Source organism: Grus americana, chromosome 14 (assembly GCF_028858705.1).
Source record: "Grus americana isolate bGruAme1 chromosome 14, bGruAme1.mat, whole genome shotgun sequence".
Classification (NCBI taxonomy): Eukaryota; Metazoa; Chordata; class Aves; order Gruiformes; family Gruidae; genus Grus; species Grus americana.
This window is the reverse complement of record NC_072865.1, coordinates 3,500,366-3,513,855: the sequence shown is the minus strand read 5'-3', so window position 1 is coordinate 3,513,855 and position 13,490 is coordinate 3,500,366. Positions and strand designations below refer to the sequence as shown.

Here is a 13,490-nt window from a genome sequence, read left to right as displayed (position 1 = left end):
AATTATTAACTATCAAAGCAGAACACTTCGGAAATGATAGAACAGCACAGAAATTGTAAAGGAAAGCAGATCAGTTGTCTGGAAATCTCCCAACAGCTAATACGCTCAAATTGTAATCTAAATGTCTTTTTGTTTTGAATTGTCTGGGATTAGGGTTGGGAAAAGACTCAATTATTCTACTCAAACTCCTCTGAATTATTTATGAAAACCAAATAAAGGATAAATTGGGCACTGATGAACCGAGGACCTGGTGGTGAAGAGAAAGTTGGGTACTAGAAAACAAGCAATTTTCCCTCAATAGGAGTGTTTACTGTTTCTCCCTGTCCGCAGGAGCGGACAAATTGTCTCCCAGGCCAGGCTGCCCCGCTCCCTGCTCCCCCCGCCACCGCCCCGGCCAGGCTCCGTCCTCCCCTTCCAGCTCGGCAGCGGCATCCGGATTATTGCCTATCGATCTGCCAGCGACAGGGAAGGCCAAACCAAGACGTGCACTTTATTACCTCTGCTTGCTCGGAAACCTCAGGCAGATTTCTGCGATGCTCGGAGATGCATCACAGCGATGCCCAGGCGCCAGCCTCGCCCTTTGCTAGCATCAGCTTTAAAGATGGGGAAAAAGAACATGAAATTGCAAAATCCCAAGACATTTTTGCCTTTGTGCATCCAAGCAAGAGGGAACAGGAGCCGGGGTCGGCGTGCTCGTGCAGTCTCAGACCCCCAAGCAGAAGAAAGGCACATGGAGAAACACTCCCTCCCAGTCCTGCTGCTCTCACAGCCGCGCGGGTGAGCAAAGGAGAGTGCTTCACAGCAGGGCGCAGCGAGGAAAAGGAAAAAAGGGAGGTGCCCAACATTCCCCCCCCCAAGATGCAGCAGGGAGGTGAATCCAGCACCTCCTGCCAGGGGCCACACCTCTCGCTCCCCATCGCCAGCCCCAGCACCCATGGCAGGACCATGCTGCACCCCACCACGGGTCCCACAGCACTCACCACTGCCCACGGAGCAACGGATTATAGCATGCCAAATGCAGGTGCCTGGATATTACGGCGATGGATAAAGAGTAAGAATTGATAAAAATACTCCTGAAGACACGGCTCCTCGGCACAAGCGTACCCGACGAGGCAGCAGCAGCAAACCACCCAGCGCTGTATGAAAGCAGCAATCGATGCAGCAGGTTCCTCAGCCCATCACCCCCACGTCTCGGCTTCCCAGCTGGCTTTCCCTGCTCGCACCCATGTCGCTCATACACGAGGTTGATTCCCAGTGCGATCACACCGACCTCACATCACGGACCGGGCTCTACCAGAGCAGCCCACGGAGGACACCGACCTCCCCCCAGCAGCTCAGGGCACCAACGCAGAGGTCCTGCTGCTCCAGCTGTCCCACCAGCCACGTGGAGAAGCTGTCTGATCACATACACAGTCCCGTCCAGATCTTTTTGTGTAAGAAACAACTTCTAAGCGATTATTGCTCCCAGGACCGAAGAACTACTGGGCAGTCACGGACTTGAGCTCACCCCTCCTGTCCCAGCACCACCACTGCCAGCCACAGCCTGGTCCTGTGGATCCAACCGCTCTGGGATGGCTCCATTTCCAAGGTCTGCAAAGCTTTTAAGTTACCCTTGGCACTCACATCTCTCCGAACAGGCAAGCCTGTATTACTGATCTCTACTACTGCCCCATCCTTTCAGTCTGCCAGTTTGCGGTGCTGGACTGACAGCCTCCCCAGGACAGCCGGTCCTGGCGGTCCACGAACATGAAAAGTCACTGGGACACCAAAGCCATCGCATTCCCTAACAATACATCAATATTTTTGTTATTTCTGTAATTTGTTGTTGTAAAGCAAAAGCTGTATTGATTTTATCTCTCTCTCAAAAAAAAAAAAAATCCCCTCGAGCTAATTAAATGTAACACATCTTCCAATTTTCACATCCTAACCCCCCACTCTGCTCCAGCCTGGTGCAGGAAGGACACTCCTGTGGTTATGGCAGAGACCTGCAAGGCAGGAGTTGGATTCGGCTCCTCCTTGAGCCACATGTGCCTCGTGCATCGGCCATGCCACCTCGCAGAGGATCTGCTGCTCCACCCGCCAGACGCAGCCGGGCAGCGCTTCCTCGCACCCCTGGCACGGCTCCTGGGCATCGCCACGAGCTCTCGCATGGACCAGCAGCAATTTGTCCAACGCTTGGACAACCTCAGACAGAAACAGCCGCCCCTCGGAGATGCCGTGGCACGCGGTGCCTCACCGCGACGGGCACGTCGTGATGCGTCAGGAACCCTCAGCAAAGGACTCCCAGGCTGCGCCGCTCTGCAGCAGCATTCTTCTCCTTCCTCCTCCTCCTCCTCCGTCTCTCCTCCGTGGCCGACCAGCCCCTGTCTGAGCCTCTCCAGCACCTTGTGCGCAATCCTCGTATCCATTTCCAGGCTCTTTGACTCACTCACAAACCCCTCTAATAAAGTGGCCCGGCAATCTCACCGCCATTCAGCTCCCACTTTACGTGCTCTGTCAAGGACTCGGCTTTTCAAGTGACTGTGCTGTAGGTCTGAGCCTGACAATTATCCCCTCAGCCCCAAATACCGATCCGAAAACATCAAATTCAGACCCCGCGGTAACGACTTTCCGCTTGTATGAAACCAGCTCCTGGGCGAGAGCCAAAAAGCTGTATCTGTTTTGGGCTTTAAATCAAAACGAAAAGAAACACTCGTCTAGCGCTGGTTTTAATTAGCTTTTAAAACAGCAGCCAGCCCGGGGACTGCCGCGCAGGATCCGGCGCGGATGATCGCACCCGGCAAGGCGGTACGGCCTCGGCATCACCCGACACGGGTACGCAGCCGGGGCCGCCGGCTCCAGGCGCCTGCTGCAAACCAGCCCGGGTGAAAACCGGCTCCGAAGGGACCAGGAGGCTTTTAGCCAAACACAGATGGGCTCCAGCAGGCCGGGTCCCCGCGCGCGAGGCTTTCCAAGCCAGCAGGAATTGTGTTACGCGTTTTCCCCTGCATCTGCGCCCAGCTGACCTCGGGGCTTTTAAACCTTGCTCTTGGGGCAGAGGAACAAGCTCCATCCCGGCTCCTGGTCCCAGCATGGGATGCAATTTTGTCTGTACACAAAAACATCTGTATCCCTGGGAAGTTTTAGCAAAAAAAAAAACCCCCTTTCCAAAGCACTCCACGCTGCAAAGTGCTAGTACGAAATGCATTAGAAATTAAACCCATCATTCAACACCAAGTGCATGCTGGAAAGCGCAACGTGCTCCCTAGGGAGAGGGTGGACAGGAGAGGAGGGAAGGGACTGGCCACAGCCTGCATCCGCAGTCTCACATCTGAATCCGTTCCCTCCTATAACCCATCGAATCTGCGACCCTCTCCCGACACCCTCGCACCCGCCGCAGCAATGCGGGATCTCGCACGGACGACCTCTCCGCAGCGAGCGCAGGCAGGGTGGTGCTCCCAGCGTCGCTCTGAAGGACCAGCAGCAGCGGGTCACCGCACGAGGGATGGGGGAGTGCTTTTTGACACCGAGATAACAGGTTTTCTGGTTCACCACTCTTTTATCCCCCCCGACTGCCGGCCTGGCAGCCGTGTCCCATGTACACCCCCCAAGCCATAACCCCCTTCTCTTCCTCCATCCACACCGCGACCAGGGGAGTCTCCAGCTGCGTTTGCAGGGCTCCCTCCTCGTTTCCAGCCAGCGCCCTTCACCCTCTCAAGCATAAAATTGTTTGTTGTAGCTCATGAGTCACAAGGATTTTTAGAGAAAGAGAAAACAACGGGAACAATGGGAGCCCCGGGAATAGTTTTTGGTTGTACAAACTGTCTTCGTATCAGCTTGAGCCGGCACCTCCGCGGGTGCAGCCCTCGGCTGCCCAGCCCCGCTCCTCTCCCACTCCCCAGCCCTATTTCCCTGACATTATATCACATTTTCCCAGCCTTTTCCGAAACGAGACGAGCGGCAATATTTGGTAGCGAGGCTCTGAAAGGCGGCAATGCCTGGTGAGTGTTTGTAAGCAGTGATATTATCTGCCTGTGGGGAAAAAATACTTACTCTCATGTTCATTTGGGAGCCAGCCTGCTATCTCTTCATCTAGTCTTGTTTCCTCTCGAAATGCTGAATGTTAAAGATTCAATGAGCAACAGAATTTAAAATAGGAACAAGAAGCATTTTTGTCTGGCCCTTCTCAGCATTCAGAAGACAATGGTATTAATCCATTACCCCCACGCCGGCTTGGGAAAAGTGACAAAGCCACCGCAGTCAAACCTTTCAACAGGGACGGATTTTCTCCTCATCCAGCCCAGTAAAAGCATGTCCAGTCTTGCTTGGCCATACTCATAAAACCCCTTCTTCAAGCACGGAGAGCCCAGGGACTAAATTCCCATCAAACTGGGCCATTATACACCTACCGCAGGAAAAAACCCCAAGCTCTAATGCACTAAGAATAACTTTTTAGAAGGGAAACGATGAGGAGGTTTGTTAAAAGGGTTAAATTCTTGTAAAGGGATATAAAAAGACATCTTTCAAAACACAGAAGTAATATCTAAACAAGGCAAGCAGAAAATAACATAAATTGTATAAATTTGTGGTTTCCCCTTCATCTTGAACCCTGCCTGCAGCTGCGGTCCCCTCGCCTCCAGAAGGTCCGGACCGAAGGAGAAGGGCGATGAGGATGTCCGGTGAGATGAGCAGCGCCCGCAGAGAGCCGAGACTGCGCCGGGCTCTTCGGCTTAGAAAAGGGACGGCTGGAGGGGGGTGGTCTGCACAAAAAAGCAGGGCTGCTCGTCCCCCTAGAGTATATTCGAGCAGTGCAACTCATGGCAGGGTAGCGTTTCGGATCCCAAATAGTTCAGGAGCTAATGACTAACACGCCGTGACTCAGAGACAGCATCCGAGGGAGTCCCCGGGCTGCTGATGGCTGGGAGCTGGCAGATAGAGCCGGCGACTATCATTACACACTTGCCTTGTTCTTAGATTCTCTCCTTAGACACTGACAACTGTTCCCTGTCAGAAAACAGGAGAGAGGGCTTGATGACTGCAGTCTAACCAGCGAGGCTTGCGCTCATATCCCCAGCAGCCCGTAGCCGGGGGCAGGATTGCACTAATGCGCCACTAAAAGCAGCAGAAATCCATACTTCAGGCACATCTTATTCCCTGCTGCAGATTCAACATCCAAGACAGGGAGGACCTGAGCGAGCACTGCCCCCTCCCTCCAGCTCCCGGGGCAGGGAGCACGACCAGCATCTCCTCGCAGGGCTCCTCAGCACCCGGGGACAGGTACCGGCCATCACGCTCCATTTGAGGCCAGGTTCAGAGACAAACGAGAGCTCTAATGAGACTAATTAAAATGACCAGATTGGTAGCCTGCTATCACTGCAGACGCAAGAAGCTGCTGGCAGCTGCCCACACACCCATCCTCTGCCTACGGGCAAGGGCAGGGCAGGAGAGCCGTGCCCACGCCTGGGGCACCGTCGGCATCACACCGGGGCTCTGCCCCCAGATCTCCGCTGCCCAGGCGGTGCAGGGGAGGACAACCGTCAGCTCTGCAAGGGAGGCAGCCGGGACGGAGGGCTGGTGCCTGGGACACGTCAGGAAAGAGCCCGGGCAGAGCCCCGTGACAGATAAATATAATCACCCTCCCTGGCAATGGCCCCCTTGGTGGATGTTTACAAACAGCTCAGTACTTTTCCATGTTAAGAAGCTTGTTTTTCCAGATGCCTCGTATCGGGTGGTTTTTAATGTGTATAGTTAATCCCTTCTCACAGAGTCTTTCATAATAAACATCACCCCCTGACCTGGCTAATAACTATGTAACACTCATGCTTTTGATTTTTTTATCTCCTGCTCGGGTTGTCAGGGGGAATGCAGACCGCAGCTCGCACGGAAACAGGGACACGACTTTGAGAGGGGCAGGAGAGCTCGGCAGTTCCCCCCCACACACACACACAACCCCCCAGTCCCCCAGCCCGTCCTCTGGCACCGCCGTCCCTCGGGATGTGCCCGGACCCTCTGCACCTGGACAGGAGCTCAGCTCTTCATAAAGCTACAAGAAACCTGGAGTTTGAGTTACCATTTGAAAAGGCTTCTCCAGCCCCAAAATGTCTGGGGCACACCGCCCGGGGGGGTTCAACATCTGATAATGCATTCATTGTGCCCTCCCTGTTACCCTCCTACGGTTTCCATCCTCAGTGGGATGGCAAAGAGGAAGGTACTTCACCAGTTCATGTGAAGTAGTTTGACAGTGGTGTGGTTTATGTTTTACACTTCTCAGTACTTGCTCCATCCCAGTCTGTGCCTGAAACCCTCCAGGGCTCCTGCAAGAAATCCCCTGGGACATGTCAAACCCTGCAGCGTTTCACAGATGACGGGCAGTGGATCCCACACATGGACCAGGCATGTTCACGGGTGCTCGCGGTAAGGGCAGAAGTTGGGTCACTCATGGAGAAGCGTGGAAGATGCCGTCGTAGAGGAAATCCATAAACCAGCACTCACCGGAGTGACCTCCAAACCATTACCGTGCTCCGCTGGGGGTCTCGGATCTGCAATCCTACATCCAGCCCCAGGGACAGTCCACGGTCTCCAGACCCCTGGGTTTCACCTGGAGCTGGATTCAAGCAGACCCAGAGGCCAGCAGCCACGGGGGAGATGCAGGGTAAGGGGAGTGAAGCTGAGATCTGGACCAGTCCCATCTGCTCAGGTTCCCACCACGCTTCTGTAAAAGATGGCTTGTCAGCTTGAGCATCCTGGCCAAACTCCAACTTGAGTAATTACACATCGCCTCCCCAAATTCCCCTGGAGTTTCAGTTGAGATACGTCACCGGGGTTCACTTTCTGTCCCAACCGTTGCTAAGCTGGACACTGTAAAGCTTTTGCTCCACTTTATTTGTTCCAGAGCTACATTTCACTGAGAACCATCCTCTGGGCATAACGGAGCATGAAGCAGAGGGATGAGCCTGGCCTCCGCGGTCCCACATCTGACGTCTCCCCGGGTGCCGTGGACTGAGATCTAGTTTTCACTCCAGCTGTTGTAGAGCAGCAAAACTTCCATCTGGGTCTGCACATCCTTCACAAAGCGCAGAAGTATTTTCACTTGGAGTCTTGGCTTGGATTTATATCCAGTAAGTTCCTTAGCAGCCAGGTAAACTCTTAGCTGGCTGATAAAACTAATTCGTATTAAAGATAAAAGCGTGTCTGTACCAGTGATGCAGAAAGAGATCTCCCAACGCATGCTCTTCTAGAGGAAGATTTTACTGGGCAGCAGCAGGGTGGCACATGTGGCACTGTCGGTGACACGAGTCACATCCTCGCCCATCTAACCAGGTCTAACGCCGGGCATCTCCGCGGGACTCCTGAAGGCACCTACGCGGCTGATCCGACGCCGTTATGGACACATCAGGCACAGGGATAGGCAGTTATTTCAGGGGGAGGGTAACGGTGTCCCAGGGGGAGGAGATGCCCTAAACGCTTCACTTTTTCAATGGGGATTCAGCGCACAGAATACACCCCCTCACCCATTTCAAGAGACACGTCTATAATCAAAAAAATGCCATTACCAGCCCTAATGCGCAACTTTCCGACAGCCTTGTCAGCAGCCAGTGACATCTGCATCCCTGGTTCCTTGCTCTCTGGAGTGTTTCCAATTATCTAACAGCTTTTCAGCCCCTCTCTTTACCCAAGGCACGAGCAACTTGGACTTTTTAGGTCCCTGTCCACTGCCAACGTGTTAGATATATCAATGTAAATCTGTCACACCGCTAAGAACTAAGCGCAGCTGTACTCAGGCAGTGACCACAGGAAAACCTCAAAATCTCTATTCAGCTTGACGCAAAGGGAGGATGTTAGAGAGGTTTGTGCTTGCCTCAGGAGAGGAGCAATGTGGGGGCTTGGGAAGGAGTTTAGAGCCTGGCATTAGCCATGCCAGCTTCACCTGCTTCTAAACTTAGCTCTGTTTGACTCCGGCCCCCGGTCCAGAGGAAGGGGAATGTGAGAACAATGTCCCTCTGGCTTTGCTCACGCTGCTCTTGAAATGAAGATGACCACCGCTAAACACTGCAGTTGCTACAACAGCAGCTCATGCCTAATATAGTTTCCACGTCTAGTGGAAATGTATCCGAGGCATGCGAGGGAAAACAAGGCACAGCATCGTCCCTTCCAGCGGGGTCCTGGGGAAATGCAACTCCCCCCGACCCCGTCCCAGACCCTGCACCGCAGAGCTGGCAGGGGCAACCTGGGCAATGCCCCCCGGGGTGGGCAGCGCTGCTCATACCAGCTAGGAGCGAGGGAAACCCCTGCAGCAAGGTCAAACGCCACCGGCCTCAGCTTAACGCCCTCGAGCCCCGTGACAGGAGGAAACCAACACAAGATAATCTCCGACTCAGCTGTGCTGTCCCTCATTGCACGGCGCTCTGTGCCTCCCGCTTACGCACGGGGAGGAGCCTCCACGCCACCCAGCCACCCTCCCCTGGCATCAGTGCTGTGACTAATGAAACGGCATCCAGGTGGGCACCCAAATCGGGGACCCTCAGCATGTAGCCATCTCGATACTGCAGGACTTCCCAATCCCACCAAATTCAACCTCTTTCCCGTTACATCCACAGGGATGGAGTGGGCACGAGGACCCCAATGGAGTGGGTGCAAGGACCCCCCACCCTTCATCCGAGATGCCCGCTGGGTACCTCTGCCTGCTCCCTCCCAGCAGAGCTGAATGTGAAGCTGAGGTTGGCACATCGTTCAGCCGGCGGGAGCTGTGGCTCCGCAGGGTGGGCTGTGGCTTCTCCAAGGGTCCTGGCACCCTCTGCCTACAGCCAGCTGTGAGCATGCTGCTTGCCACCACATCTGGGCAAGTATGGCCCCAGGGGAAAACTCTCCTTTGGCAAAAGCCTAAGCACGTACCTCAGAGGGCTTCTTCTCCTTCTGCCGTGACCAGGTAGATTTGGTATTCGGAATTTTGGAGCATCTGGAGGCAGACGTGGTGTGACCTGCAACGAGGCAACAGAGACACGTCACCTGGAAAAGTGACTAAGTTTTGTCCACATCTTTGTCACCAGACCCACTGCCGCTACTACAGCCTCAACCACCACTTTGGGTCAACGCTAAGAGGTGATAATACCTTGACATGGCATTATTTTTGTGCCAAATGACAATTAAGGAGATAAGACCGAAATTTTCTAACAAGGATACCTAAAGACAAGCATCTGAACTGCTCGAGGACTTCAGATCCCACAGTCAAAAATAATGAACCAAATTGGGCAAAACTCCTCTGTCCATGCCAGGAACTTCCACAGCTGTGTGCAGTTCAGCATCTAGCAGGAACCACACAACAGGACACACTGAGCAAATGTTCTTTACACTTTTCGGTAGTAAAAGCATATTTGCTTTGGGATTTAAGATTACTTTACTCTAGGAGTATTATGAATGGACTCTCATCATCCTGTCTGGAGCATTACCATCACCACCACTACCATCTCCACAAGGCAAGGGCAGCTAAAGCCTGAAACGTGCTGGGACCATTATACTATTAATCGTTACTTCCAACCCACGTGTGTTACTGTCACTTAAAAAAAGAAAAAAAAAAAAGCTGTATGTATTTGGTAATAATAATAAACTAATTATGGGAATTTTTTTATAATAACGATGACAGTTGGGTCTTCCGTATAGCAGGACCCCTCCAGATTCCACTATATAAAAAATGTTTTTGTGGGGGTGCAACACTGTTTAACACTGATTTTATCCGTGGATGGCTGAACAGGAGGAAACACCACCGTGCATGTAAGCAACTGCCAAACATGATGGAGCCACGCACGCAGGGACTTCAGGAGGGGCTCTGGCCAGGAGCTGAGCTGGCACGAGGGACCAGGGCTGTCCTGGGTGCAGTACCACCAGGGTGGGAAACGTCCCTCCCTCTGCCAGCTCAGGCAACTGAGTCCCTCACGAGCCCAGATAAATCCCACATGCCTATTTTTGCCCGCAGGAGAAGAGGCACTAGTTCACCTTGCACTCTTTACCTGATAAACCCACTTTCTTGTACTTCATAAAATGAAGATCAGATCTGATGGCATCAGTCGTTCCCAAGACAGCTGTTTTCCTGACCGCAGTGTCAGGCTAGATGTCATTAAAAGTGGGCTCCGCATAAATGCATTGCTTTTATCATTTCAGTGCGTAACAGGACCGCGTAGCCCACAGCAGAAGTCCCTACGCTGCAGCTGCCGGGAAACACCGCTTCACTTGGCAAGCTGCTCAAAGCATTCCAGCAGCAGATCCACAGTTTATACTGAGAGATTGAGTCACTAATTTCCACCTTGCCCCCTCTTCTCAAGCTACAACGCGGTGCTACAACCACGTAGACTTAGATAACGTGCCACTACCATCCTTTCCCGGCGGAGGCAGAAAAAAGAAGGTCATCACTTTGTTTACAATTATCCTGCAGGAGAGCATTTGTCAACAGCTTAGATATCACCTGCAGCATAAATATCCAAGCCCAATAGAGATAAGGCCACATTGTTTAATACCGTGATTAAAGATGCCTTAGCCCCGAAAAGGCAGAGAAGCCAGCTAGCATGGCTCGGCTTGGTAAGCCTTTGAGCACCTGGGGATTAGGAGATGGGAAGTTTAGAGCACGGCTTCCAAAACAAACCCCATTCTGAGATAGAAATGTTTTATTTTACAAGCAGCGAGCTGTGTTGACAGAGTTTGAATCACTTTCTGTAGGCACCGCTCAGCCCCCAGACCCCCCCCGGGGTTCCAGCAGGACGGGGGTCCCCTCCGGCAGCCAAACAGCAGGTTCCCGTCGGCTGTAGCAGTGCGAACTGCGCTCACGCTGACAATTTTTTTGGCTAAAGCTGTGGGAACGGCAGCCAAACCCAGCAAGATCAGCCTTTCCATAACCCCCTGTAATCTCCCCATCATCCTGTTAGGAAAAGGCCCAGAAGTTTAGTGTCTTTAGCAAAGTCCCTTTCCTTCTCAGATATCCAGCAGCCAGATCCTGTAAAGTGTGGAGAGCAAATTCCCAGCACGGCCCAGATGAAATTACTGTGACATTACTAAGAAACCAAGAGCAACTAGTAGGAAACTCTGGAGCCCAGACAAGGGATTAGACTCGTGCCTCGAGGGAACCGAACACTAAGGCTCTGCGGTATGTCTGCAGTGGGTGAAACCCTGGAATAAGTGGGAGAGGAAAGCGCTCTATTTATAGCCAAAATTCAGCACATTTGCACATGTTTATTGTTGAGCACATGCTCCTGTGCTTTCCTGAATGAGGATGAAGTGAGGTAGATGTTGAAAAGCAAGCGTCGGCTTGCGAGCTTTGCTGGCTTGAGCCTTATCCCTTTTCCCACATCACCCTTCAGCCTGCGAGAAGAGGGAACGAGGCGGCTCTGGTTTTACCCTGACTCCAGCAGAAACTTCCCTTTCCCCCAGTACGACTCAGTCAAGAGCCAACCGGTCTCAGGCTGCAGCTCACAGGAAAGGACAACTTGCCTACAAAGGGTGTTTGCTTCGTTAGCAGATTTGCAATCAGCAGCTCTCCCTCACCCAGACTCCTCACACGAGGGAGACACTCTCATCAGTTAAGAGGAGCCACAGCCGGGCGTTTAAATTGATATCAGCTTGTTGCTGCATTTCTGACAAACCCAGCCCGGGCACACAATTCATTGTGCAGAGACTTCCCAGTAAATGCAGTTTCCTCCACTCTTTGCAAAGTAATTATTCAAGCGTTTTCCCTGCTGGAGGTGAATCACTTAGTTATCTCGTTCAAAGCCTTGAATTAAAGGTCTTACTGTCAGTGGTGTCTGAGTTATCACTGCTGATCGAGTACTTGCGTCGTTTTTCTTCCATCTGTAACAAAAGAAATTGAACATTACACATAGTGCCCAGGAAACTCATCTCAGCACCAAATCACTGTTATCTCTGAATATCTGCACACCGCGTTACCCCAGCACCAGCCGGTACTTACCCTCACCACAGACAACTACCCAGGGGCTTCAAAAAAAAGGAAGAAAACAATCGTCACAGGGCTTTTTAAAAAACTTTAAGAGTGTCGGTGTTTCTCTACCAGCTTTCCCCGCTCCGAGGAGGTACAGTGAGTACACTTTGATCACTCAGCTCAGCTCTGCATGGCAATTTGCCTAAGCAGGATTCGCAACCAAATGGCTCTCCCTCTGCAAGAGCATCGCCAGGGAGGATACGGGAGGATGCCCCACGGCAGACGATGCCCCACCATGGACCACGGCACTGCTGGACGGGACAAAAGACATCCTGTAAACCAGCCGTCTGGGCTGTAAATTTGAGAAGTGCCGAGAGAGAAGAATGGAAACTATGTGCACTCTCAGTATGTCTGCAGGGGGAAGTCCGAGCACCATGGAGCTGAAGAGGACCCCCGTGTACAATGAGACCGGGGTTTTACCCACTGACTCATCTTCCCATTCAGGCGGTATCTATTTCTTTTAAGACTTCTGGTGTATCTGTCTCAGAGCCAGCATGTGCTAGCCAAGCCTAAAGCACGCTTCCCATCACCCAGAGCTGCTCTGCCTGCTCCGGCACAGCCGTGCAGCCCCCCGCCAGCACCGCAGCTCCCGGGGGGGGTGAGCAAGCGGCTCCATCCTCTCGGAGACAAAACCGCGGCAGCAGGTACCTCTGCATCAATTAGGAGGACAGGAGACCCGTTTCAAGCTCGGCTGCTGATTTGCTTTGTGACTTTGAACATGCCACAGAACTGCTTGAAATCAGCAGGTTCTCCCGAACTCAGCCCTCAGGAACCGAGCACTTGGAGCTGAAAGTAAAGTACCTGTACCAGTAGGTACTTTAAAAAAAAAAAGAAAAAAAAAAGAACAAAGAAAAAAGAGATTTTAACTTTTGGAGACCTCAGTTTACCAATGTGGCTGGTGGTGGCCCCCAGTACAGGGCTTGAGGAGCTCTGGATGGAAAGGGCTACCCCTGGACCAGACAACTATCCAACAGGCTGGGAGCTAAAATACACCCGCAGGAAACAATGTTAATCCCGTGGAAATCTTCCTAGTGCTTCCTGAGGTATTTTGTAAGAATCTAAGAGTGTTAACACGGCATATACACTACTGCTTCCGCAAACGGTTAAGCGGGAATGATAATAAACCGCTAGTTTTGTGTGGTTCGGTCGCAGCAGGTACCACCAGCACACAGACTGGATAGCAGGCTAGAGCAAGCCATTTCCCCCCCGAACAACAGGAAAAGTTCCACATAAGCATATAAAACCCTTGCAATGCCTGTATTTTACAATATACGTGCTACGTTTTATCGCACCATTATAAGGGATAATACGACAAAGTATCATAAACATTTTAACTATCAGTGTTGTGGTAAGGCATTGCCCTGTCAAAACATGATTAAAAATGTTCCTTGAGAATATGGCAATATCGATACTTTCCCCCAGTGATTCAAGGGGAAACATGTTATTAAAACGGCCTTGTTCCAAGTAGCCATTAGATTTTGCTTGGGGAAAATGATATTGAAGACAGCTCTAACTGCAGTTTACTTACTTT

General features: G+C 52.1%; 1 protein-coding gene across 4 annotated transcripts in view; it reads right to left on the bottom strand.

The window, feature by feature from the left end:
- Positions 1-13,490, bottom strand: part of JADE2 (jade family PHD finger 2) — an 83,876-nt gene that overhangs the window by 64,960 nt on the left and 5,426 nt on the right. For all 4 annotated transcript variants that reach the window (XM_054841363.1, XM_054841360.1, XM_054841362.1 and 1 more), the window contains 2 exons: positions 11,754-11,811; positions 8,872-8,957 (listed from right to left, as the gene is read on the bottom strand). In XM_054841363.1, coding sequence (XP_054697338.1) covers positions 8,872-8,957; positions 11,754-11,811 — 144 coding nt within the window. The remainder of the gene's footprint in view (positions 1-8,871; positions 8,958-11,753; positions 11,812-13,490) is intronic.